Source organism: Leptidea sinapis, chromosome 1, assembly GCF_905404315.1.
Source record: "Leptidea sinapis chromosome 1, ilLepSina1.1, whole genome shotgun sequence".
Classification (NCBI taxonomy): Eukaryota; Metazoa; Arthropoda; class Insecta; order Lepidoptera; family Pieridae; genus Leptidea; species Leptidea sinapis.
The window spans coordinates 32,380,931-32,406,376 of record NC_066265.1 but is presented as its reverse complement, the minus strand read 5'-3'; the positions used below and the strand labels follow the sequence as shown (position 1 = coordinate 32,406,376).

Genomic DNA, 25,446 nt, shown 5'->3' with positions numbered 1-25,446 from the left:
AACATTTTGAAAGTTACAATATCAATGCACAGATGGTGCTTTATAGTAGTTTAACAAGCTTACCTTGATACTTGATACAGCTTTGCCAACCATGCGATAATCATCGTACATATACGATAGTTTTATGTCCAATGCGATATAAAATAACAACGGGGTATCGCACGATAATTTAACTGTTTCATACGATAATTTATTAAATCTTACTATATTTTTGAGATCCTAATGTGGAGTCAAAAATGTGAACGTAAAAGATAACCCCCCATACGAAAATGACCGCTACTATCTTTTTTATACTAACACATTCAACAAAATCGATAGTGACTGCAGTTAGACTATTATACTATATAGACTAACCATTATTCATAATGGTCCGCTAACTTAAAACAGCCGCTAAGGAGTGTTTTTTCTCATTCTGACTTATGTCAATAGAAGAAGACAGAGTGAGAATTAGCAATGCTTTAAGTTAGCAGACTATTATGAATAAGGGGGTAAGTCTATGGTGGCCGCATTCCGATTTCCGTAAGATGATTGCAGCGCTAGGCATGCGCGCTCAGGTGACTAATTAATAAATAGATGATAATAATATATTTAACATGCCATACTTAGTTATTCTTTGCTTCCCTCTTCCTTTTTAAATACTCAAAATAAATTTACCAGTGGGAGGCTCCTTTGCATAGGAAGCCGGCTAGATTATGGGTACCACAACGGCGCCGATTTCTGCAGTGAAGCAGTAATGTGTAAACATTACTGTACTTCCGTCTTAAGGGCGCCGTAGCTAGTGAAATTACTGGGCAAATTCAAATATTTTTATTCAATATAGGATGTCACATCACTTATTGAAAGTCAAAAACTACCACCCATTCCAAAATGAATGTCTCAGACCTGAGAAGAACGGGCGCAACAAACACAGCGGGCTTTTTTATTCATCGAAAAAATATGTTTACAAAGTAATATTGTACAATTAAACTTATTATTTAAAAGCCTGAGGGCGGTCACTCCATTCCCAAACTATGGTATCATTAAGAAAGTCATTTATGTTATAGTAACCTTTACCACGCTAACGTTTTTTAACAATTCTTTTGAATAACGTAATACTTTTGTTGTGAACATTTTCTGGGATCTTGTTGTAAAAGCATATACTCGTACATCGCCCCACAAAAGACTTACTAACTCGACTTAGCCGAGTAGTAGTGCATTATAAGTTTATGTCTGTTCCTGGTGTTAACATTATGGTTATGACAGTTTCTAGTAAATTCACTTCTGTGCCTATCAACATACAATACATTATCAAGAATATATTGAGAAGCAACTGCATACATTGCAATGGGTAGGGCGTATCAATTACGATCAGCTGAACTTCCTGCCCGTCTAGTCCCATATTTTCATAAAAGAAAGGTTTTTTAAATAAAACTACTACTTCCATATTATGTATTATCATGTATTTGTGTTACATGAAAAAATATATTATGCGATAAAAATACGATAATTTTGTATGTGATTGTAGTATTTGATTTTGACTGTTGGCAACACTGCCTGCATCAGTAGTTCAGTACTCTGTAATAGTATAAGTATGGACAAATCTTGAAATAAATATAAATTAAAACTATCTGACATTCATTGGTATGGGCGTGTCACCATATCAATGAAAATAATATTGACAATGTGACATGCCTTCACTAATATTTATAATATTAATAGACCATAAAATTGAAGAAGAATGGAACCAACGAATGGACGCTATTCTCCAATTAATAGATTGATGTTGAGTTATAATGCTTTATATAAATTATCATATAAGAAATGTATTGGTGTCATAACAACTACAGTTAATAAAGAAAAGGATAGAGAAAAAGATAAAAAAGTTGATATTCATATTTTTTCAGAAAATATTTCGTCATTTAAACGTATTTATCTCATTTATATTCATAAAAATATTTATTATAATAGGCAAAAAGTATACTTTATTCAAATAATTTATAAATACTGATAAGTTTAAGACTGTTTTATATAATTGTGAAATTATGCATGTTGTAATTATTATAAAATATTATTGATTTCTTATTCATTTATGTTTCATTCAATTTGTAAATATTCCGATAATATTTGCTTTCATTTTATTAAATAAAACACTTAGAATTTATTATTTATTGTAATATTATAATTATACGTTTGTTAGTGTTTGCCTTGTTGGTGTTAATAAATAAATGAATAATCCGTACCTAGTACCTACAACTGAGATTGTCCCAGACAGATATCTTAAGTCGCGGATGTTGCTTCCTTCGCGATATTTTGTCATTCAATATTTATTGTATTATAAAAGTTACTTAAAAATAACTTTTCACCAAATTTCGTGATATTTTTTTTTTGTAAAAGATTAAAATAAAAAACCAAAATCTTGGTTTTTTGCATTTTTCACATAAATTTTGAGGTTATGTGACAAAAGTGTGAAAACAAAAGTTGTAGATCTTTTTTATTTCCTACAACTTTGTCATTTGACTTTTTTCCATGGGACTAGCAGTTTTGCTGGAAATCCAGGTAAACCGTTTTTTACCCTAGAACACCTTTTCCACTTTCCGACCTCAGATCGCCCGTAATTTATTTTTCCTTTCATTTTTGATAAATTCTCTTCCATTTCCAATGGGTTTCATCCTACTATAATTTTTTTTTGGCTTCAAAAATGATTGACACTGGTTTAATTCTAAAGCAGTAAAAGCAAGTTTGTTTGTTCCGTGGACAGCCCTATCACTATTAAAGTAACACGCGGCCACACCATTTGAGTTAGTCATGTGACCACTCACCACATGCCGCCTTAGGTATTAATTCCATGTACAAGGCCGAGTTAGAATACTGTAGAACATTTTTTCAATCTTATTTATTTCGCGTCCCCATTGCAGCTTGAAAAAAATCTGGCGAACCCCTTGTCAGTTAGTTAAATAATTTAATTTTAAAGACAATTATGAATATATGTCGACGTGTTTTGGATGAAAAGAAACAAGAAAATCCAGAGCTGGCAAGGGAATTTGTAATGTTGTTAGTAGTACCATTCGAGACATGCTCTTCAATTGTGGTACATAAACTAAATATGGAAATGTCTTTTATAAATTTATAAAAAAAACTTCTATAATCTGTGAGATAGAATTATTTACTTAGAGCTATTGTGTCCAAAGCCGTTAATAGATTAATAAAAAAAAATACTTAGAGTTAAACATAAATACCTATTTCGCGAGCGGGACACGAGAGACCCCTGCTAGCTGACTAATATGGACATCTATGTCACATGAGTAACTAGGTGCTGTGTCTCTGAGTAGACCTACATACCTTAAATACTTACGAAAAATTCTTTCTTTTTTAATGTTCAAATATTTTATTCTGCATTAAGAAGCTTAGCGGCGTCGTGGGATGGAACCCTAACATATTATGTGCGACGGAAGGGATAGCTGGTCCATGCGCCATGGTCGTGAACGGGCGCTCTTTGTTGTGCCTGGGCGTTCCTGGTCGTAACTTTTTATCTTTTATTCTTAAATTGTTAATAAAGATACCATTTTAAGTTAATTTAAATATTAGATTTCTCGCATAAATTTTACATTTACCTTTATCTACGTTAGGTACTCCTTTGAGTTTATTTTTTAATTTGTCACTTTTTTTTATATTTTCTTAACTTATACAAAAAATTCAAAACGTTGAGTAATATTGGTGCATCACTTTACAATTTACATACATTGTGTAAAATAAATTTTAAGATGCTGAAACTGTAAGTAGGTACCTACATACGTACATTGAAAGAAGTGCCAATGTATTTCTTGCCACTTCCACTTCATTAAAGCTCAACTTTTCCGAAGTGGTGGTAAAATCTTTGATATTGATTGATCCCATTTTGACCTTACAGAATAAGTGATTTTTATTGTTTTTTTACCTATGATTTATTCAATGGAACGATTACATTATAATACTTTCAAGTTGCTTGGAAGGTGGAGCCTTGTGTATGGAAGAGAACTTTTTTGCTTCTTGCTGCTTGATACTGTATATCAAAGCGGAACCAAAGATGGACATTTTATTTCTAATATTCAAAGCGAAATTAGTTTCCACCTTAAGAAACCAAGGACGTTGTAGTAAGTGTTTTTTTGCGCCCAGACATAGGGAAAAGGCTACCCGGGATAACGACGGGAGGGAGGTGGTGAATGCTCATGCATAAAAACGCAGCCTAAGCCTGCGTTGGTTATGTGGAACTCACGTAAAACCTTAGTGCCTACCCACTAAACACCACCTGAGGTTGGCTTTGAACAAGTGCCCTCTAAGCCTTCATTGAAGGCGACCTCCTCTTGTATCCGCTGGATATAGCACAGAAGGTGCTATCTCATTGTGACTAGTGATATCAGAAGGATGACCACAGACTGGAGGTGAGTCTAAATGCGTCTGAGTATCCCCGGATGCCAAGAGGCGATCCTCGTCAGACGAGAGTTGGTTAGAAGGTAAGCTTTGTAATGGCATATTAGACCAGTGCCGAAGCCTTTGAAAATGATAAAAAGTGAAACAAAATAATAGTAGGATGAAACCCATTGGAAAAGGACGAGAATATAACAAAAATTAAGAGAAAAATAAATTACGGGCGATCTGAGGTCGGGAAGTGGAAAAGGGGGGGTGTTTTAGGGTAAAAAACGGTTTATCTCTATTTCCGGCAAAACTACAAGTCCTATGGCGAAAAGTTAATTTGCAAACTTTTTTCACACAACCTCAAAATTTAGGTGAAAAATTCAAAAAACCAAGTTTTTGGGTTTTTATTTATATCTTTTTCAAAAAAAAAAAAATTTCTACGAAATTTGGTGAAAACTTACCTTATTATGTCCCAAATACACTGCAATTTATTTGATTTAAAATATTTATTTTTTCGCCTTATTTTAACTTAATATCAAAAAAGCAATTTTCGATTGAAAATTAGGGTGCTTTTTTGATATTAAGTTAAAATAAGGCGAAAAAATAAATATTTTAAATCAAATAAATTACAGTGTATTTGGGACATAATAAGGTAAGTTTTCACCAAGTAAGTTTTTTGAATTTTTCACCTAAATTTTGGTTATGTGAAAAAAGTGTAATAACAAAAGTTGTAGATCTCTTTATTACCTACAACTTTGCCAATTAACTTTATGTCATAGGACTTGTAGTTTTGCCGGAAATCGAGATAAACCGTTTTTTACCATAAAACACCCCCCCTTTTCCACTTCCCGACCTCAGATCGCCCGTAATTTATTTTTCCCTTAATTTTTGTTATATTCTCGTCGTTTACCAATTGGGTTTCATCCTACTGTAATTTTTTTTGGTTTCATAAATTATCGACCCTGGTCTATATGTCTTGTTGATTGACTTTATTTCAGTAACAATGCCCCATACAAAGTGGATGTTCTCCTTTCGCTAGAAGTAATTGTATATTTTCATCTCACATATGAATCGCGCAAGTAACTGTGTCAAAAATTTTTTATGGCTTATTTTAGGATAAACTTCTTCCACTAAAATGGTTAAGAATTTTGTTTATAAATAAATATTGTTATAAACACTTTTTTGAGCTGCAAACGTCGATCTATCAGTTAGTGAATGAAACAGTCACAGCCTGTCTGTTCTTCGATTTGATTTCAACTATATTAGTTTTACGTAATCTTCCATTCTTATAAGCAAAATAGCCTCAACAATTTTGAATTAACTTATAGAAAAATTTGGACTTCTTAAATCCTGGTTTGTTAGAAACGAAACTTATCAAGTGTCTCGTATCAATGGAGCGGCGTGGTGTGTTTGGTGGCCATCAACGAGACGTGGCTGCACGCGCCGGTGGAGGGGCGCGCACCAGTCCCGAGCGGATACAGACTACTTTATGTTCCTCGCCCGCCTGCAGTGCACTTGCAGGGGGGGAGGAGTTGAGGTCTTTATAAATAAAGGCGTAGTACATACAGGTTTTGTCAATACCTGATACATCTATAATGAAACAAAACGTGGGTCAAACTTAAATTGTGAGTGCGTATTTTTCACATGTGTCGTACTTACATACAGCTTATCGCTCACCGTAGTTGGACTTCCATTTATTGCCAAATGCACTTACTGAAGCTGTGAGCTTATTTGTCTGGTCTGTGCATTTAGTCATATCAGGTGGTTTTAATATTGAAGAAAACAAAATATGTTAAAGTTAAAATAATAAGTTCGAACACGTTTGAATTAAAGCAACATGTTTATCATTATTTTACGACTCATTAAGAATCCCTTCGAAATTTAGTTTGTACTAATAATATACTTTCTTTAGCAAGTACTATACTCGGTATGTCGACTACGTAGTCACTAGTAGTAAGTAGTCATGTATTCGTAGCATGTACGCTTTATAACGGAGCTTTCTATTTCTTTATATATTGCATTTTTATTTCTATATTATGCCAAAGTATGGTTTGGAATACCAAAAATATAAATAAACTAAGTATAGCATTAAAATACTTAAATTATGTGTTTCATTTGTAGATATTTCTACGCATTACATTAACAAAATTAAACTGGGACCAAATTGACCCATCCGCGCTTCGATGGTACGATGTTCCATACTTCTAGGTTTAGTCGATTCGAGCCGACAAAACAGGAACGAGCGAGACATAGCTCAGCGTTTTAGCGCAGTCTCGTCTCTTGTTCAAAAATAACTAAAAATTAAAAATAAAGTGCACAGCTCACCTAAACAAGTTTGTGGTACAAAATGTTGCAACTGTCCGAAGCCTTGTATCAGCGAGTTGCGTCAACCGAAGTTTAAGATGCTTATGGAGCGTCGAATTTTTGGGGTTCTTCAAGAATCCTGAGCGGCACTGGATTGTAATGGGCAGGGCGTATCAATTACTATCAGCTGAAGGTCTTGCTCGTCTCGCCCCTTATTATCATATTGTATATTTTGCCTAGCCTACTTGTACTAGTGGCAGTACTATCGGTCTAACAGAAGCACTAATTTGTGTCGCAATATAGCATTGCAGTGTTATGTTCTGGTTAGATTTCTTGTCTTGGTTTTTTATTATCTATTGTTAAAGCGATAATACTAATAATAAATTATGTATATACAAAAAAAAACATATTTCTATAACTTTGTATTTTAAAATTTTATGATTGTGAGATTCCTTCTCAAAAAATGTAGACGGCTCTTCTAGATTTTCTAAGAAGAAGAATAGAGGCACTATTCTTCGCAGTCTCCATCCACTGTTCGCCTGCCAGTTTTATGATATCATCCGATCACCGGGTTAGTGGTCGTCCTCTCCTTCTAGTGGCCCTTTCCAACGTGATATGCTGTGGGTCCATCTATTATCTGTAAGTCTAGACTATGTTACAAGCCCATCGTTACTTAAGTTTTTTACAGTGTAATAAAACACCTTTGAAAGTATTAAGCGCTTGTAATTGTAACTCTGTTTTTACATTAGATTTTTGCTAAAAGATACTATACTCCTATTTTTATTATTATTTTAGTATTTACAGTGATACAAAACTTATATTATAACTTTTATCCTATTTTTAATAATTTTATTAAATCAAAGGGAGCGACAGATGTTGAACGGAGGCTAAGTAAAAGGGTGACATTGGTTAACTTTTGTTACGGAATTCTAACATAATAAAACCACATTTATTCAAAATTAATTTATTGAAAACCATATATAAGCAAAATCAACATTCAGTACGTAATAATAATCAGGTCATATCGAATTATCAATCTATATTCTCGAAAAGCTACATCTATAGGTATATAAAATTTATTTGGTAAATATTAACGAATTAAAATTTTATTATATTACAATAAATATTAATTATGCTTTTAATTGAAACTATTAATATAATTAAATAATTATTTTATTGCATGCAATTAAAATACTCACATAATCCTCTTGAATGTTCATATTTAAATACTCTATTTAATTTTCGCTTTAGGAATATTCCAGAACTTTACAATAACAATTAATTTAAAAGAAACGTGCAGTCATCAGGTACATTACGTAAATAGAACATATTATTAAGGTAACTCTTGGTATTCGTGCGAATAAAAAAAGGGATTCAATATTGATCATGTAGCATCTTTTGTAATCTATACCGGTTTGTTTGGATTTAGAACTTGTAGGCATTTTTAATCCTATTCTTCACCGGAACAAATAGTTTGAATATCACATATTCATTTTATGTTTCTATTTTCTCCTGGTCCTATACCTTAGAGCTATGAGCGCCAGAAGATGAAAGATGACGTATAAGATGATGAGAGCTATTATGTCAGGCCAGAACTCTTTCGTAGTGAAGTCATACATGCTAAGTACTTCATCTCCCGTACTCAGGCAGGGGGCGTCGGCTTCATCAGGACTACATGCTGAAAAATAAGATAATAATATAAACAAGAGGTTTATTTTGAGGATTTTGATAAAAGAGTTCATAAAACAGTTGCTCTTTGGTGTTGTGATATAATTATTATAATTTTTTTGATGTAAGAGTTATTATCGACCATTCGTGTTTGAATTCGAGATTCGCTCGACTTACAAAATCTCCCCAAGGACTTTGCAAGGACTATTTTCAATTCCTATATATATTGTATATAAATATGTAGATTTTATTATTTCCCTAGACTTTGGTTGAGCATTCGCAATATAAAAATTCATTTTTGCTCTATTAATACTATCATCCACCACAGTGTATGTTCTATTTCATTGAACAATAAGTACGTCTGCTATGAATCAGCAAACATACAAAAATGTGTATTGACTATACCAGCTGTTGTCAAAGAAATATAATTCGGCATCAATACACTACTCGTATTGAATTAAGAAGTGGAGCTACTAGAACCTTCCAATACATATGACCAACAAAAACACGCCATCTTACCTGAAGTTTTTGTCGGGATTCCCGCATGGCGCTAGTTTTTACCTGCCTTCTTGGAATTGGGACTGTTTTGTGGGAACGTTTGTAGCACAATTATTTATCAAAATATTAACTGGAAGTTCTTTTACTAATATAGACATTGTTAGTACCTACAACATAAGCCATGAGTTTTTAGTGAATGTCAAAATATGTTGGCGAAAATTTACTTCGCACTTTATATGAAAACTCAAGTTTTTTTTAAAAGTTTATTTACATTTAATTACATTTAATTACTTATTAATTTTTACCATCTTGTAGGTATTATACATAAACAGGATTCTGTAAAAATTTCGGGGAATAACGAATGAATGAATTAATGAATGAAAACTTTATTAATAGCAAACACGAACCACACAGAATAATAAAAGTAAAAAAGAACTTACAGAGGTAAAAAAAATTAAGAACTTATAACATAAAAATAATACAAATGACAAAATAAACAAGTACGTCATATACTTAGGTCACTTACTTATAATATTGTAGGAATTATCTTAATTTAAAAGTACTGTGTAGCAGTTATTGTTAATAAAAGGAGCTGACTCAGCGTCATGCTACGTTGGTATAATACCAACACAGCGCTGATTTTCAGCAGCCCCTTGTGCGATGTGTAGTGATGACACTCCTCTTGATCGTTCTGACACAGACACAGAAATCTTTCTAGAAAATTTAACAATGCCCTTCCAATCTCACCACTCACTGAGTATCACTTTATTGCGAGTTCTCCCGGGTGATGCCACAATCTGTGAGGCCTGATCGACCTTTGAGAAAGTCTTCCTTTGGATGTTCTTATCGTACGTGATCCACTTTTAATCACCAGTTACCAATCTTCAAAAACGGTTCGATTTCATTACGTCTCAGATTAAATCGAAAATGAATATACGCTTCATTACCCTCGTGAGACCCAAATAAAAAGCTTTTTCAAATAGGTCAAAACTTTAATTGACCCATGAAACTAAACTGAACCCTGAATTTTGGGTAACGCTAGCGTTCACGCCAATAGTGACTCAACAGTTTTTATCATTTACTCATTTCAGTGCTACCGTGCACGTCATTCCCGCCGGGCATCGCGCTCATGTCCTGTTCAGTCAGTAGTGTGAGACTGACGTTATTGCGAACTCACCACACCATCAGGGATGCAGTTCTCCATGGTGGAATGGGCCGAAACTAGTCGATACCAACCCCGATGAATCCTTATTCATGAGTAAAGTCATTTTAAATAAATAAAGGGGTCAAAACGGTCGATTCCCAGTTCTACAGCTAAGTCTGACAGTGACATGCCAATCTTACTCCACTTAAAAAAAAATGGGGAATATTATATTCGGAACGGGACGAATAGAGGTGCAGGTGTAGATCTTTAACTAAAACCAACTTTTTACTACTGTTACATCATGCCGACGTCACAAATTATTTTCGCGGCTCTCGTTACCGGGCCCCCATCGGTGTAAAAGAGCTAAGTGGCAGATTGAGCAAGTGAATAGATGCTGACGCTGAACTTCGATTGTCTATAATTTAATATATTTATAATTCACTTTCGCTCCAGTCTTGTTATAAGTAACACGTCATATTTTAATATTATTGTAATTAGTTTTATGTAATAAATAATAATTTTTAAAAAGACCTTTTATGATCGTCCGAACATAACTCTCTCGTTGCATTTTTACTTTTTAGGGTTTCGCCCTTACATGATCACTTTGTTGTCCGTTTGTCCGTCCATCTGTCTGTTTGTCAAGACCCTTTATCTCGGTAACGCGTAGAGGTATCGGCTTGCAATTAAAACGATATACTAAGGTGTAGTCTCTAAATGATATTTCTAATAAAGATTCATACGGTCGTTTATAGCGCAAAAAACGAATATTTTGACACTCAAAGGGATTCAAAATTTGTAGGGTATCCCGTTGATGAATAACTACGAGATTTGGCAAATAATACCGTCTTTTACTATAGATATAGCGAAAGTGTCGTACTCACTTATGTTTTCAACTCCGTCCCACTGTAGTATACTCATAGCCTCGTTAGAGTACATCAGCCACGACACGTGGCGAATCCACGATATATACTTCGGTATTGAACTGGAATAATTATAACATGAAGTTAGGCAATGCAGTGGATCCTCGCCCGCCACTGTACATAATATAATATAAATTATAAATTAAATACAGCCCGTACACTCAGTCATAATAATAAATCTTTATTTATTAGCCATAATATTAAATTATTAAATAAAAATAAGTTTTATCATTCATCAAATATTATCTATAAAGTGTCTATATTTCCGTAACAAAAATAAATTTTACCAGTGGGACGCTTCTTAGCACAGGAAGCGGGCTAGATTATGGGTACCACAACGGCGCCTATTTCTGTCGTGAAGCAGTAATGTATAAACATTACTGTGTTTCGGTCTGAAGGGCGCCGTAGGCAGTGAAATTACTGGGCAAATGATTCTTAACATCTTATGTCTCAAGGTGCCGACCGCAATTGAAGTGGCGCTCAGAATTTTTGGGTAGCTTAGTAACTTCGATACTTTATAAGATATTTTGGTAATATATACTTGCCTTAACTTAATAAATAGTCCGGATGTCATCATAAGAGTGTAGTCGAAGGGTACCAGGTACGCGATCGCGACGGGCATCGAACCGAACGCACATGAGAAGAACGATCCTGTTGAAATACACCATTGCATCAGTTGTTTTAATGTATTAAATAATGTATTTTATGAAAATAGTCTTTTATATCAATTATTGCGAGGAACAATTAAATCATACCTTAATAATAACCATTTATTAATAATAATTATTGACAAAAGCGAACGCATTTCAAACACGAGTTTTTTCCAACATAGTTAAATGAATATTATTCATCCAATGTTCATTTGGAATAATGTATCCATCAAATTAAATTATTTATATTCTCAAATAAGGTTTTTAATCTTAGCATATAGTTATGTAAAATTATATTTATGTAAAGTTTCAGACTAACTAGAGATAATCTGTTGCTTGGGGCAAGCAGGTATCTGACTTGTAATACAAATCACCAGACATTCCTCGGATTGTACAATAGACAACATAATTGATTGGTATCGAATTATAATTCTTAAGAGCTGTTTCACCTGATTCCTGCCGCCGATTTTCACCATCGCACGACACGCCACATGTTAGGATATCATCCCCACCATCTGGATATGTAGCGGTCCTCCACAGTGTGGTTTTTAAGTAGCTTTCTTCCACGTACTACAAAACTGTGGAATGAGCTTCATTGTGCGGTTTTTCGGGGACGATACGACACGGGTAGCTTCAAAATAAGCGCTTGCACCTTCCTTAAAGGCCGGAAACGCTCATATGATTCCTCTGGTGTTGCAAGAGAATGTGGGCGGCGGTGATCACTGAACACCAGGTGACCTGTACGCTCGTTTGACCTCCTTTTCCATAAATAAAACGCTCATGTCCACATTGGTATGAAATGTGGGTCTTCTTACCATAAACGAGGTCAAAGGGAATATTTATTCAATCCAACAGTGATCATTACATTTATACAAGCATCAATACAATATTCAATCTAAAGTTAATTGTAAATGCATTATCTTTTAAGGTAGATACAACATGCAGTTATTATGAAGCTTACAAATATTTATATGGTATAATCAAATGAAGTAGGTACTCGTACATAAATTAAAAAACAGATTAACTTATTTCCGAAAATTAAACATATGGGAATAGTTCTAGGTCACAGGTACTTCGCTATATTAAAATCAGTTAACTATATTTTGATAATATTACAAATTATTTAATTTATCACATAATAAAATTTTACTACGGAATGTTTTTAGTAAGTCCCCAAAAGGGTCCAAATGTTTCTACGAGAACAGTTTTTCGATAAGGTCTTTGCAGATCTTAACTATACAGCTTTACAAAACACATACGGCGTTACCATCTTCTGAAACTCATCTGATATCCTTAGCAAAGAAAAAGTATAAGTTTTATTAGTAAGGAAACTTGGCTGTATAAGCTTAGGATTCGCTGTACTCACGTTTTACAAAAATTTAATAACTTTCTTAGTAATGGTCACAGATGAAATCTTGTGTCTAAACGGTCGCAGTTTCATTTCCACTCGTGACGTTACACAATCAGCAAAAACTATCGCTTCAGTTAAAACAACCTTCATTATGTTAATCTTAATATTATGCAGATAGTTGCTTGGAAAGTGACTTACAGTTATCAAGGCTTAATGCGCAGAATTACGTATGAGCTGTGCAGTTGTCAATGACTTCCGTAAAACATGTCTGATATTATGTTTTCAGCTTCACGGTTGCATAATTCGTGTTGTTCTGGATAAAATACTATTCTAATCTCTGGTCACATATTAAATTCGTTGTCTCTATACTCACCACAGGCAATGGCTACATTGAGGACTAATATCGAGATGAACACGGTGAAGCTGAATGCATATAACGTGGTTCGGAGTCCAGCGATCCAGTACACCACTAGGGTGAACAATGTGGGCTCCACCAGCAGACCAGGGAACTGGAAATATAGTCTTTCTGATTAACGTTAAAATACATGATAGGTGGTAATACATATAGATAGGATAAATTACTAGTTATCCTGTAACTATGTTTTTTTTTAGTTCGGCCTACTATATTTTGAACGTATTTTTTTAGTCTATTTTCTTCTCTTTCCTGTTTTTTCATACGTGCGCAGATTTCAAATCAGACGTCTTAATGGAAGCATTTCTGGCGTTTTAAAATAGGCAACTGAAACTATACCGTTAGTGTTTTGGACTTACAAACTGTACCAACAGCAGGATCAGTTGGGTTAGGCGAGTGAGTACGATCGGATCCTGGTCGGGCTGGATTTTAAAAATAGTTAAAACAAGAATTAAATATATATTCATGTATTATAAAGTGTTGCAGAAATTATACGGATTGTCGTCCCAAGGGGAATTGAATCACTTTTCACGTGAAGTAGATCAATTATTTAAAAATAGAGTAAAATATTTTTAATAGAGGGGCTTTATCCATACAGTAGGACATTTGACTAACTTTTTATTATAGAACTAAAATATTAATTTACAACCCGGTCACCCTAACTCGGACCTGAGTCGAGAAGCGAACATTCTCCCTCTCAGCGTTCCCGAACCCGCCGTCGTCCTGTTAGTAGAACAGTCGGGATATTTCTTGGTGAATAAATTAGTTTGGTGAATTTGTAACATTTCTATATATGCCATATAATTTTTGACCGAGTAGCCAACATTAAACGTCCTTTAACTCAAAAAGTATGGACATTAGAAAAAAAGTTTCACACAAAAATTGTAGAGAATAAAGTGATCTATTAAAATGGATGGATGCTTTTTATTAATTTAATATTTAAAGAGTTATCGGCCGAGACTTATTATTATTACGTAACGTGACGTAACTTATGCAAAAAACTTTACATGAAATAATCAATGCAATTTTTTTCATTTTCTACAATAATGGTTTAGCTCCACCTGGATTTGGTAGCATTTTGTGAAATTTTTATTTTTCGAATTAGTACCGACTTTCTCACATCCTCACAAATTATATGGCTTTCTATTGTTAACAGGTCATGCTTTAGTTAATCAAGACCAACAATCTCTCAAACTTATAAAGCTTTACCTCTTTGTAATATTAGTATAGATAATAATATATTGAGAAGAATCGACAAGTAATTCAACAACTATATACGGAGTACTAGAAATAATAATTTAAGTAAGCAAGGAGTACTAATAATAATTAATATTACATTTACAATATAACAAACAAAACATAACATACTCAAAAAAATTAATACAGAAACGCCACATCACCAGACACATCGTCGACACATCAGATAATGCATTACTGATTATAATCGGCTATCACAAATAAGGCTTCGAAACTTGTTTTCTTTTTAAAGTTTTTAGAGTTGAAATTCTTAGGCACGTTGAACATATTTTGAGATGGGAAAAACCATTGAATTCGTGATACTGTTACTGTCACAGTTGTGTATGTACTTATTATATTGACTATGTACGTACGTATTTTTTAAGATGGGAAAAAACCATTTATAATCGCGTACACTGTTACCGTTGCCGTTACCAAAACCACTAAATTTTAAAGTATTCCTGCAAAATAAAATATTTCCTGACGATTCAAAAAATACACACGTTCAAGTTTTCACTTCTGGCGGCACTCCCGGAATGCCGTTGTCTTTTTCTTCAAACTACCTTGCGTGTGTTTCCAGGACTATAGGACATGAGTACCTCTGGAGTTGCAAGCGATGCCGATGATTATCCTCCTATTCCATAAAAAATAAAAGTGGAGAGTGTGTTTTACATTACGAGTAATATCAAAATACTTTGTTCCGTCAGCACAATAAAAAATGTATGAGAAGAAAACCCTTGCTATAAATAGGCGATGCGAGGGGGAGGAGGCGATGCAGGGGGGACAGAGGCCACTTCCCGGCGATGACAAGAGCGGGCAAAGCAGTCGGGGTAACACGTCATAATAATTTAATAATTATTTATTTTCAAACGGCCAATTAAATATAAATCACTTTACAATAGCTATGTCAAAATCATTTTTTTAAACTTAATAGTTTTCTGAGAGCCTACGTAGTGACTTGTAGATTTGATGTTAGCGAAGCTACGAATAAAAGATCGTTCGATGATTTATTCACAAATGATGTCCACAACCCTACACGTGATATGTGCTTAGACTGAGTGAATCAATTCTAGCAGGGAAGATGGTCTATTAATTCGGGCTACGCACCCCAAGTACACTGCCGTAAGATGATCGAGACATTCTCTGAGAAGTGAATCTAACAATTGAAGCGCGATTCTACATTGCCATACTAGGCCATCATAAGTAATCTGATCATATTTTAAGCTTAGTCTGTATAAGCCAGTAAATTGTATAAATCCTTACCATAGCAATCATTCTGGCGATATAATAAGTCGGCGTTGAATACAAGCCAGCCCAAAGCTCTCTATGTAGCATAGGAAACTCTTCAGGAAACATGTGGAGTACCGAGTACATGGGGCTGAATGTGTTCTCTGCTATGATGATGAAGAGCGCGCCTTGCACGTCCTGTATGCCAGCTTGGGTAAGGTGGGCAGTGCCTATGAAACACAGACCAGCTGTTAAGGCGATTGCCTGGAAAGAAGATGAATAAAATAATCACAGAGCCAAAATGTTTTACCTATATATATCGACTAGAAACTTGCAAAAGAAAATAAAATTAATCTAAAAAATATTTATTATTAAAACTATGTAGGTATCACAAAAAATAAGTCCCTTTATTTTTTATGAATAGGACATTGACATATATTAATATATATATAGGTATATGAATATATTATCAATATTCGAATATAAATGAGAGACTTGATCCTGAATCAAACTACGAAACACTTTTACGGGGCTATGTTAGATGATATTCTTTCTGTAAACCATATAATAATATAAATAAATACCTAGTCTTTCACTAAATAATGTTACATGAAAATTATTCTTTTATCTTTTTATATCTGTTATTGCATAAAGCATTAATTACTGTTACATTAGTTACTTTATAAATTAATAGAATTCAGAATGATTCTATTGCCCTTTAAGCGGATTCATATCATTTCATATCGTCATAAATAGAGCACGGCAATACTTCAAGCCGGCCCACATTCTAGCGCTCTACAAAGCGCAGGTCCGGCATCACATGGAGTATTGCTGTCATCTCTGGTCTGGCGCACCCCAGTATCAGCTCGATCCATTTGACCGCGTGCAACGCAGAGCAGCTCGAATTGACGGGGACCCAGTACTCTGTGAACGGCTGGATAACTTGGCGTTGCGTAGAGACGTCGCTTCATTGTGTGTCTTCTACCGCATTTATCACGGGGAGTGTTCCGAAGAGCTGTTCAACCTGATTCCTGCCGCCGAATTTCACCTTCGCACGACACGCCACAAGTTACGATATCATCCCCACCATCTGGATGTGTGGTGGTCCTCCACAGTGCGGTTTTCAAGGAGCTTTCTTCCTCGTACCACGAAGCTGTGGAATGAGCTTCCTTGTGCGGTGTTTCCGGGACGATACGACATGGGTACCTTCAAGAAAAGCGCGTACACCTTCCTTAAAGGCCGGCAACGCTCTTGTGATTCCTCTGGTGTTGCAGGAGAGTGTGGGCGGCGGTGATCACTTAACACCAGGTGACCCGTACGCTCGTTTGTCCTCCTATTCCATAAAAAAAAAAAAAAAAAATTAATAAATGCAATCAATAGACTTTAGCTTCAAAAATTAAAGTATTAACTAACCCTAGAATAAAATTTTATTAGCAAATTGGCTATATGTGGCCTACAAGACAAGATATTATTATTATAATATTATGGAGAAAAAAATGCAATTTGGTTTCGTATGCGCGCGGCATTAGCTAATCGAGATCATGTGGTGAAAATAAATAAATCTAGATTTAAGATAATTTTCTAAGGCAGCACTATTTTATTTTGCAGCAAATTCAATTAAATTCCCTATAAAATGAAGTAAATTTAATTCCAAAATAAATATAAGGTATATTCGAACTAACTCGACATAAGTATTAATAAAGAATTAATTAATAGAGTCGTATTTAGAAATTTCATTCCATGAGATATACTGTAAATTAAAAAATCCTGTTTCAGTGTTTAGTACATATTATCTAGTTTTGAAATATATTATAATATAATTTTTTAAATATTTTTCTCAAAATATAAGGTATTTTATAGAACTAATATTTTTTTCAAACTGCCAACTAAATTTATGTTTTAGTTTAAAAATATATCAATTTTCGTTTAATGTCCTTTAGAGTCCTCTTAATGCAATCAAAAGTCGTATAATTAAGATCGTCTCCAACAATTAAATATAAAAGTAGTTTTTCCCTTTGCCTAATTTAATACGAGAAACCCGCTGTCGAAAGAAGTTGGAGGATGTTGATCAAACTAATTAACGTTGAACGACGTATAACTTACCAATTTTTGAACAATTCGTAATAATTGTACTCTGGGGTCCCGTAATATTATCAGCATGTACCTGTACACCAGCCATACTATCGTCGTATGAAAGTACGGTGCACAAAAACTATTGTCTTTGCCGCTTTTTGAATTCTGGAACAAATAATTATAAATAATAATAAAATAACTTAAGTATGTACTCTTCTTTGCATTTGGGTGTTTATAGTCGATTATCTTAATATCACATCGGTCTCGGTGTGCATCTGAGGTCTTCATCACCGGTTCCACTTCAGCAAATCATTCAAATTCTAGTTTTGTAGTTGAAAATAATAGAAAATGCTCTACATATCGGAGAGTTCCATCAATCATTATGAGTCACTCATTCATGATATTTGTGACTGATTCAAAAAATCATTCATTCACTCGCGATTTGTTTGCTTGGGAAACTGAATGACCAAATCTGAAGCAAACTATTTCAATCAAAAAAGTTTTAGCACAATGAAAAAAGATTAAATCGTTCTACGGAGATACGAGGCAACAAATTAAAAAACAGAAGAATTGAGAATCTCCTCATGTTTTTGAAGTTGGTCGAAAATTTATTTGAAACTAAATTACTTGTCGATCAAAACGGGAACCTTGCATGTTTTTTCATTATTGTTGATTGATAATGCGCCGATAATGAACCAGTTTCAATCGGAAATTCGGGGAAGATGATGATTTTTAATAATTCATAATTTACTCGTTTAAACGTCATGTCTTTAATTAACTGACAAATATGAGCACTTGTTGATGCACAAAAAGAAACATCTCCGGTCCGGTTATATGGTATCGGAATTCATCGGTATGCAGGCAGCCTAATTCCTTTAGTTGCTTCATTAAAAAATTACAAATTGGTAACTGTTAAATGTAACAGTAAAAAAAAATCAGACTAATGAACACTTGTTTATTAAGAGCTAATAATTAATTACATGTTCATTACATCATAAAGAAGAAGCCCACTGAGTTTCTTGCGCCCGATCTTCTAAGGTCTGTGGCATAAATTTTTAAATGGCTGGTAGATTTGACGATCGATAAGTTATTTCAAATTCAGTTTTGAAGAAAAATATTTGAATTTGAATCGTCATCGGTGTTTCCTGGTACATATTGTGATGTTGATACCTTATCATACAAAAAGACATTCAAGGCGGTCGTAATTTTAGTTGTAAGAGAGAAAGATAGAATTCATATTAATTTCTAGATCTGAAAAAATGTCACTACCTGGTCCTGGTTATCAATGAGATGATACTCTAGGTGTATTTCCATATCCAGTTCTTTAGCAGCGTCACTGACTGCAAACCTGTCGCAGATGCTCTTGATGGCATGGCGGGATGCACTCTCAGATCCTGGAGTGAGGGCCAGCACCTTTATGAAGTAATCCGTCGGATTGTACGTGATTGGACAATGGTAACCTAGACTGAGACAAAAAGAATAATATTAAGCACAATATAAAAAAGCATACAAAAAGATAAAGATATATAAATCCTCTAGAGTACGGTTTACATGGAAATTTCTGCCATAAGTTATGAAATGAGCTACTTTGAGCAATGCGACACGGGTACCTGCCAAAAAAGCGCGTACAAGGTCGGCATTGTTTTCTCTGGTATTGCCGAAGAGCGTGGGCCGCAGTGATCTCTTTATATCAGGTGAACCGTTCGTTCGTTTTTCCTCAGCTTCCTTTAAAAAGGAACTGATTTTGTAATGCTCTGTTTGAAAGTATTATATTATGTGACTAGCCGTACCCGCCCGATTCGCTGTGCGAATTTTAGAAGGAAGTAAATTAATGAACGAACGTACTTGCAACACCAGAGGAATCACAGGAGTGTTGCCGGCCTTTTAGGTAGGTGTACGCGCTTTTTTTGAAGGTACTCATGTCGTATCGTACCTGAAACACCGCACAAGGAAGCTCATTCCTCAGCTTCGTAGTACGTGGAAGAAAGCTCCTTGAAAACCGCACTGTGGAGGACCGCCACACATCCAGATGGTGAGGATGATATCCTAACTTGTGGCGTGTCGTGCGAAGATGGAATTCGGCGGCAGGAATCAGGTTAAACAGCTCTTCGGAACACTCCCCGTGATAAATGCGGTGGAATACACTCAATGAAGCGACTTCTCTACGCAACGCCAAGTGATCCAGCCGGTATTTGGTGAGTATTGCATGATACGTAAATTAGGATTATTTTATTGTTGTTTGCTAAGTTCTCGTAACAGGTTTCATCATGCTCGCTTAAATGTCACTGCTTGTGGCGGCGACATGGGACGGGTCGTCCCCTTCCCTAAAATATGGTTGAGGGAGGCGATGGCTGGCTCATGCGTCATACTCGTGAACGGGCGCTGCTTGTGGTGGCAGGATGATCCAGTTGCCGGAGACTCGGTTTCAGATTCTTAAAAGTTATTGTGTATATATATATGTATGGATATAAGCATGTTTATTTATTTATAATCGCTTATAAAATGCTCACAGAATACCTTTATTGATTTATGGTGTATGTGGATGATGCAGCTACTGTACTCAATAACTTTTGTATTAATTTACATTTACTTTTTTGACTTACTCGTGTAAGACATTGACTATTTGACGTTTGAGTGTGTTTGTTGCATCATTTTACATTTTACATATTATATTGTAATTGAAATGATCTGTAAATCTTGATATAAAATAGTGGAAATGAGTTTCTTGCTACTTCTTCTCATTAGCTCAACCCTTTACGAAGTAGCGGTAGATTCAATAAGCAAATTTTTTTTTTTTTTTGACATACATAAGTGACATTTCCGTGACCTACGTGAATAAACTGATTTTGATTTGATTGACCCAGTGCTCTGTGACCAAATGTTCACAGAGCACTGGGTCCCCACAATTCGAGCTGCTCTACGTTGCACGCGGTCAAATGGATCGAGCTGGGGTGCGCCAGACCAGAGATGACAGCAATACTCCATGTGTGGCCGGACCTGCGCTTTGTAGAGCGCTAGGATGTGGGCCGGCTTGAAGTATTGCCGTGCTCTATTAATGACGCCCAGTTTCTTTGAAGCCAATTTGGCTTTGTCCTCCAGATGACCACGAAATGAACTACCAACTACCAACAAATTTTTCTTAAGAAAGATGCGTTAAAACTCCATAATCACGTAACTACAAGAGTTTATGTGGAAAACATGACGGGCTGGCTGCTTTTTATTTTTATATTTTACATTGAAAAATTTAAAAAAAGTTAAGTTTCTCAAAGTTATTAATTATATGTCGCTAAGCCACTTCATCTACCTGTTTTTTATGCGTTTCTTTAATGCGTTTTTTAGCGTTAACGCTCCGAGTAAAGAAAAGCCGAAAAGCATTGGTTCATTATCTAGAATCTCATTTAGCTCATTATAATGGAATTTAAAAATAAAATAGATTGTGATCAAACCAAACGCATCAACTTCACCATTATTTTGTTATTTTAAAATTGGCGGAAATTTATAAGCAAACCTTATGAAAACAATAACAACGAAAACTTGAATGCTGTTAAAATTCTACTTTAAACCTTTCAAAATAATTTTATAAAGGTTATATCGTTCCTTCAGATCAAGATCCGATAAGATTTTTATCGCTTACTTCAATTAGGATAAAATGTACACTGGCTTAACAAACAAGAAACATAAAAATTTGATAGGTTTGAAGTTTATACATGTATATAAATTGAATTAAGTAGGTGGAGACTCTAGAGTCATGCATAATTTAAGGTAATAGGGACTGAGTTTAAGAATTTTATTTCTTTTTATTTGCAATACATTTGACGCATCTTCAGCCGTTATGGCAGTCAGCATTCAAGTTCAGTCTCAACATTCATAGGCCCCAATCACCAGGTCATCTGGCTGGAGTCAGGCTTCGTGCTTCTTTGTGGACACAAATAATAAAAATGGAGCCGCGCAGAAGGAGCAGGTCACAAGTGGGTGCTAGAATATTTTTTGAGGGCACGATATCTGCTGAAGGGGACGGTTGGGCAAGACGCAAACTAAATCGCGGTGTGGAAAACCACTCGCCGTTTCTTCACCGCTAGGACATGTGCTCTAAAGACAGAGCCAGACATGTAACATGTGTTCATTGAAATTGTCCCTACAGCTTCAATCACGTTCATTGTAATGGTCCGTAAGTTAAATGGGGACTACCTATGCACTAATATTATCTGTGTTTATACTTCTACCTAAATATGCACCTACAATTATTTAAAATTAACAAAATTTTGAATACACCAATATTAATGTTTTTTTTAATTAATGTTTTTTGAAAAACAAATAACTAATGTTGCAAACATTAGATGAATTACGGGGTGGAAATTTTGGATACTGGAATTCGAGGTAGGAATTAAAACACAGCATGACTAGTGTAGGACAATATTTATTTTAGGGGACGTGATGTTTGGCGATCAAAAATGAAGAAAAATTAGCTATTTAGTCAAGTTTCGTAATAAATCACGCAACACAGGGACATCGTGGACGTCGCGGGGTGCGGACGGGGCGGAAATACGAGGCAGGGAGGCGGGTACACGGACCTGTCACCGCTTGCGCTTTCCTAAAGAGATACGGTATCCATAATGCAATTATTTAGGGAGGAATTTATTGAAACTTCAGTACCTCATTTTACAATATAATTAGAACAAGAATTGAGTACCGAGTACTCTAATAAAATATCGTTAGTGTATCACCAGTGTTACTGTATACTTATTATACTTGTTGGTTCAAGTGCTGCCTTAACAACTCATGTAAAAATTTCATCTGTGTACTAACTACTACCGCACCGGCGTTCCGTGCCGGTGCTCTAACCAACTGAGCCAACCTTTCGAGAAACGTATAGCTATAAAATCTTGTTTGCTTTGTTCAACTCTCAGGTTGTGGCTTCAGTGTGCGGAGGTCGTGGGTTCGAGTCCCGCAAGATAATTTGTGTAAAAATTGTGTCAATATTATTATTATTTTGTCAATTATATTGAAACTTTAGATTTATAGTTAACACGTTCTATAAGTGAAGGGGCAATGAGTCGCCAATTCACCTTTTCAATAAGTAAATTAATAGCACTTGACATTTATTAAATTACAACAAGATCTCTTATTTATGTTTATTTACAGTCCATATTATACATTGAGGAATCAATCACAATTTCACAGAAAACGACCTTGTCACTTTACAAATAGCAATATATGTCATCTCATAGATGTAAAAATTTGAATTGAATTTGAAACAAAAGAATCACCTAAACAAATACTATAAAATACAAACAATTTTGAGCAAAGGTAAGCCTTGTAATCTTATTTTTTTATGGAATAGGAGGACAAACGATCATACGGGTCACCTGGTTTTAAGTGATCACCGCCGCCCACAATCTCTTGCAACATCAGAGGAATCACAGGTACCCATGTCGTATCGTCCCGGAAACACCGCACAAGGAAGCTCATTCCACAGAATATTATGCAGAAGAAACAGTGTCGGAGATAGCACACAGCCTTGGGGCACTCAAGCGTTCACGGGCTTCGGGTACGAGAAATATCCGTCGACAACGACCTGTATGCTGCGCCCAGTGAGGAAGCTGGAGGTCCACTTGCATAAGCTCTCGGGAATACCAAATGATGGAAGTTTTGAGAGGAGCGCCTTGTGCAATACCTTACAGGCCTTCACTATATCCAGGCTAACTGCCAGGTTTTCCCCCTTGCTTTCAATAGCCGCCGCCCATCTATATGTTAGGTATACCAAAGATCGACCGACCATGGCGAGCCGTACTGTAGGTCGTTGATCAACTGGTGACTGCAAGTTGAAGCCTTCGCTAAGTAACGATAAAGTACTTGAAACCGCAAGAAAAAAAGATCAGTCGACAATAACCGTCCTAAAGTGTTTTGGAGTCCACAATAACTCTCAGTCCTAAATTTGAATTTGGAACTGTTTTGGAATTTTCCTGTTTAATATTTTTCTCAGTGGAAAAAATGTGAATATGCTTTTATATAAATGGGTTAAAATAAATTGCCATAAAAAAAGGCACCAGGCTTCTAACTGGATTATGATGTCCTATTGTATTCGATATAAATATAGATGTGTATTTAGTGATCAGTCGACAAAGCCCTTGAATGATGTTCGAATTCCCGCAGAGTCGGGAAGTCTTATTAAGGCCAATAGTTGCCCCCATTTGTTGAAGTCACTATTATTACTGCTTCTTGTCTATGAACCATTATTTTAACAAATATTGAAGGATTATAGATAGGAACGTAGAAATGAATTTGTATAGAACCTAAGTATATTATCATATATATAGGAACGTTTATCTAGGGACCCAGGGATATGTGTGTTCGTAAGAATTTTGGTTTTTTATTTTGTTATAATATTAAAATAGACATACTTTTAAGAAGGTTTAAAACGAGTGGCAGTGTAACAGTATTTTACTTTGTAAGTCTAGTTAAAATTAAGTTTATTTTATTTAAAATAACGTTTCGTTGATGTTAATAACCCTTCAACCACGATAGAGCATGAACGAATTCAGATATTACATTAGGTATATATTATCTTACATAAATACACAGTAGTCAGTAACGATTGTTTAAGATATTTTCAGATTATTACCTGACCAATTACGATATGTTGTGATTATAACTTGACCAATTACAATACGTTGTGATCGTCACTTGACCAATGAGCATTCAGTATCCCGAATCCGCACACCTTAACTGAATTGTCTGAGTTCCGAATATTATGTAGGGAGTCTGCTGTGTTATTATTACGAAACGGCACGTTTTTCATATTACAAGGGAGTAGATATCTGAAGCTATTTCATTTTGAATATAATTCCAAACCAAAAAATCCGTCATATCGACGCCCAAGACGCCGAACAACAGCGATCCGCTGCGTTTGGTACTACAAGTCAGCAGATTGGGATATGAATTCGTTTCTTTTTTGTATAGTCGTTTTTTTTCGTTTCTTTTTTGTATAGTCTCATTCCTGTGAACGCTCTATTTCTTCTGCATATCAATGATATTTTGGATGCCTCAAACAAGCACTATAATTCAGAGAGAAATGGTGATACCGATACACCAGCCATCCGGATCTGTCTCGCGAAAGTCTGCCAGTGCCGAAAGAAACTTGTTTTTTTAACCCAGTCCTCCAAGATTCGATCTCTTTTTTTTACTTTTCCAAAGTTAAAACATATATTATTTCTGTTAGGAGTAACAGGAGCCTAATAATTAGAGGAGTCTAATATTGTATTGTAAATGCGAATGGCTCATAAAAAGGGGATTTAGAAAAAAAAGAGACTATGTTGAAGTAGTGACAGATTATAAGTATTTAACCTACAATGAAGACAGCTGAGTTAATAAAAACGTAATGTATGACGTAGAATAATCGGATTAAGTTGTTACCTACTGTGTTCCAGAGTCGTTGCTGTCCTAAAATAGGGCCATTGCTCTGAAGTCCTACAAATTTTCTTTTGAACGTGCGCGCATCATAGGAAGGAAGTGAGTATCATATTACTGAAAGTTAAATAAATTGATGAAATACTTAAAAAGGGGACAAGCGGGAGTCTAAATCTGATACCGAG

The 25,446-nt window shown here is 35.1% G+C and overlaps 1 protein-coding gene across 1 annotated transcript in view; it reads right to left on the bottom strand.

The window, feature by feature from the left end:
• Positions 1–7,679: 7,679 nt before the first annotated feature.
• Positions 7,680–25,446, bottom strand: part of LOC126979343 (protein scarlet) — an 84,645-nt gene continuing 66,878 nt past the window's right edge. Inside the window, exons 8-14 of the mRNA XM_050828619.1 lie at positions 19,124–19,319; positions 17,885–18,019; positions 15,818–16,045; positions 13,280–13,415; positions 11,451–11,556; positions 10,867–10,967; positions 7,680–8,353 (exon numbers count right to left, since the gene is read on the bottom strand). Coding sequence (XP_050684576.1) covers positions 8,178–8,353; positions 10,867–10,967; positions 11,451–11,556; positions 13,280–13,415; positions 15,818–16,045; positions 17,885–18,019; positions 19,124–19,319 — 1,078 coding nt within the window. The 3' untranslated portion in view covers positions 7,680–8,177. The remainder of the gene's footprint in view (positions 8,354–10,866; positions 10,968–11,450; positions 11,557–13,279; positions 13,416–15,817; positions 16,046–17,884; positions 18,020–19,123; positions 19,320–25,446) is intronic.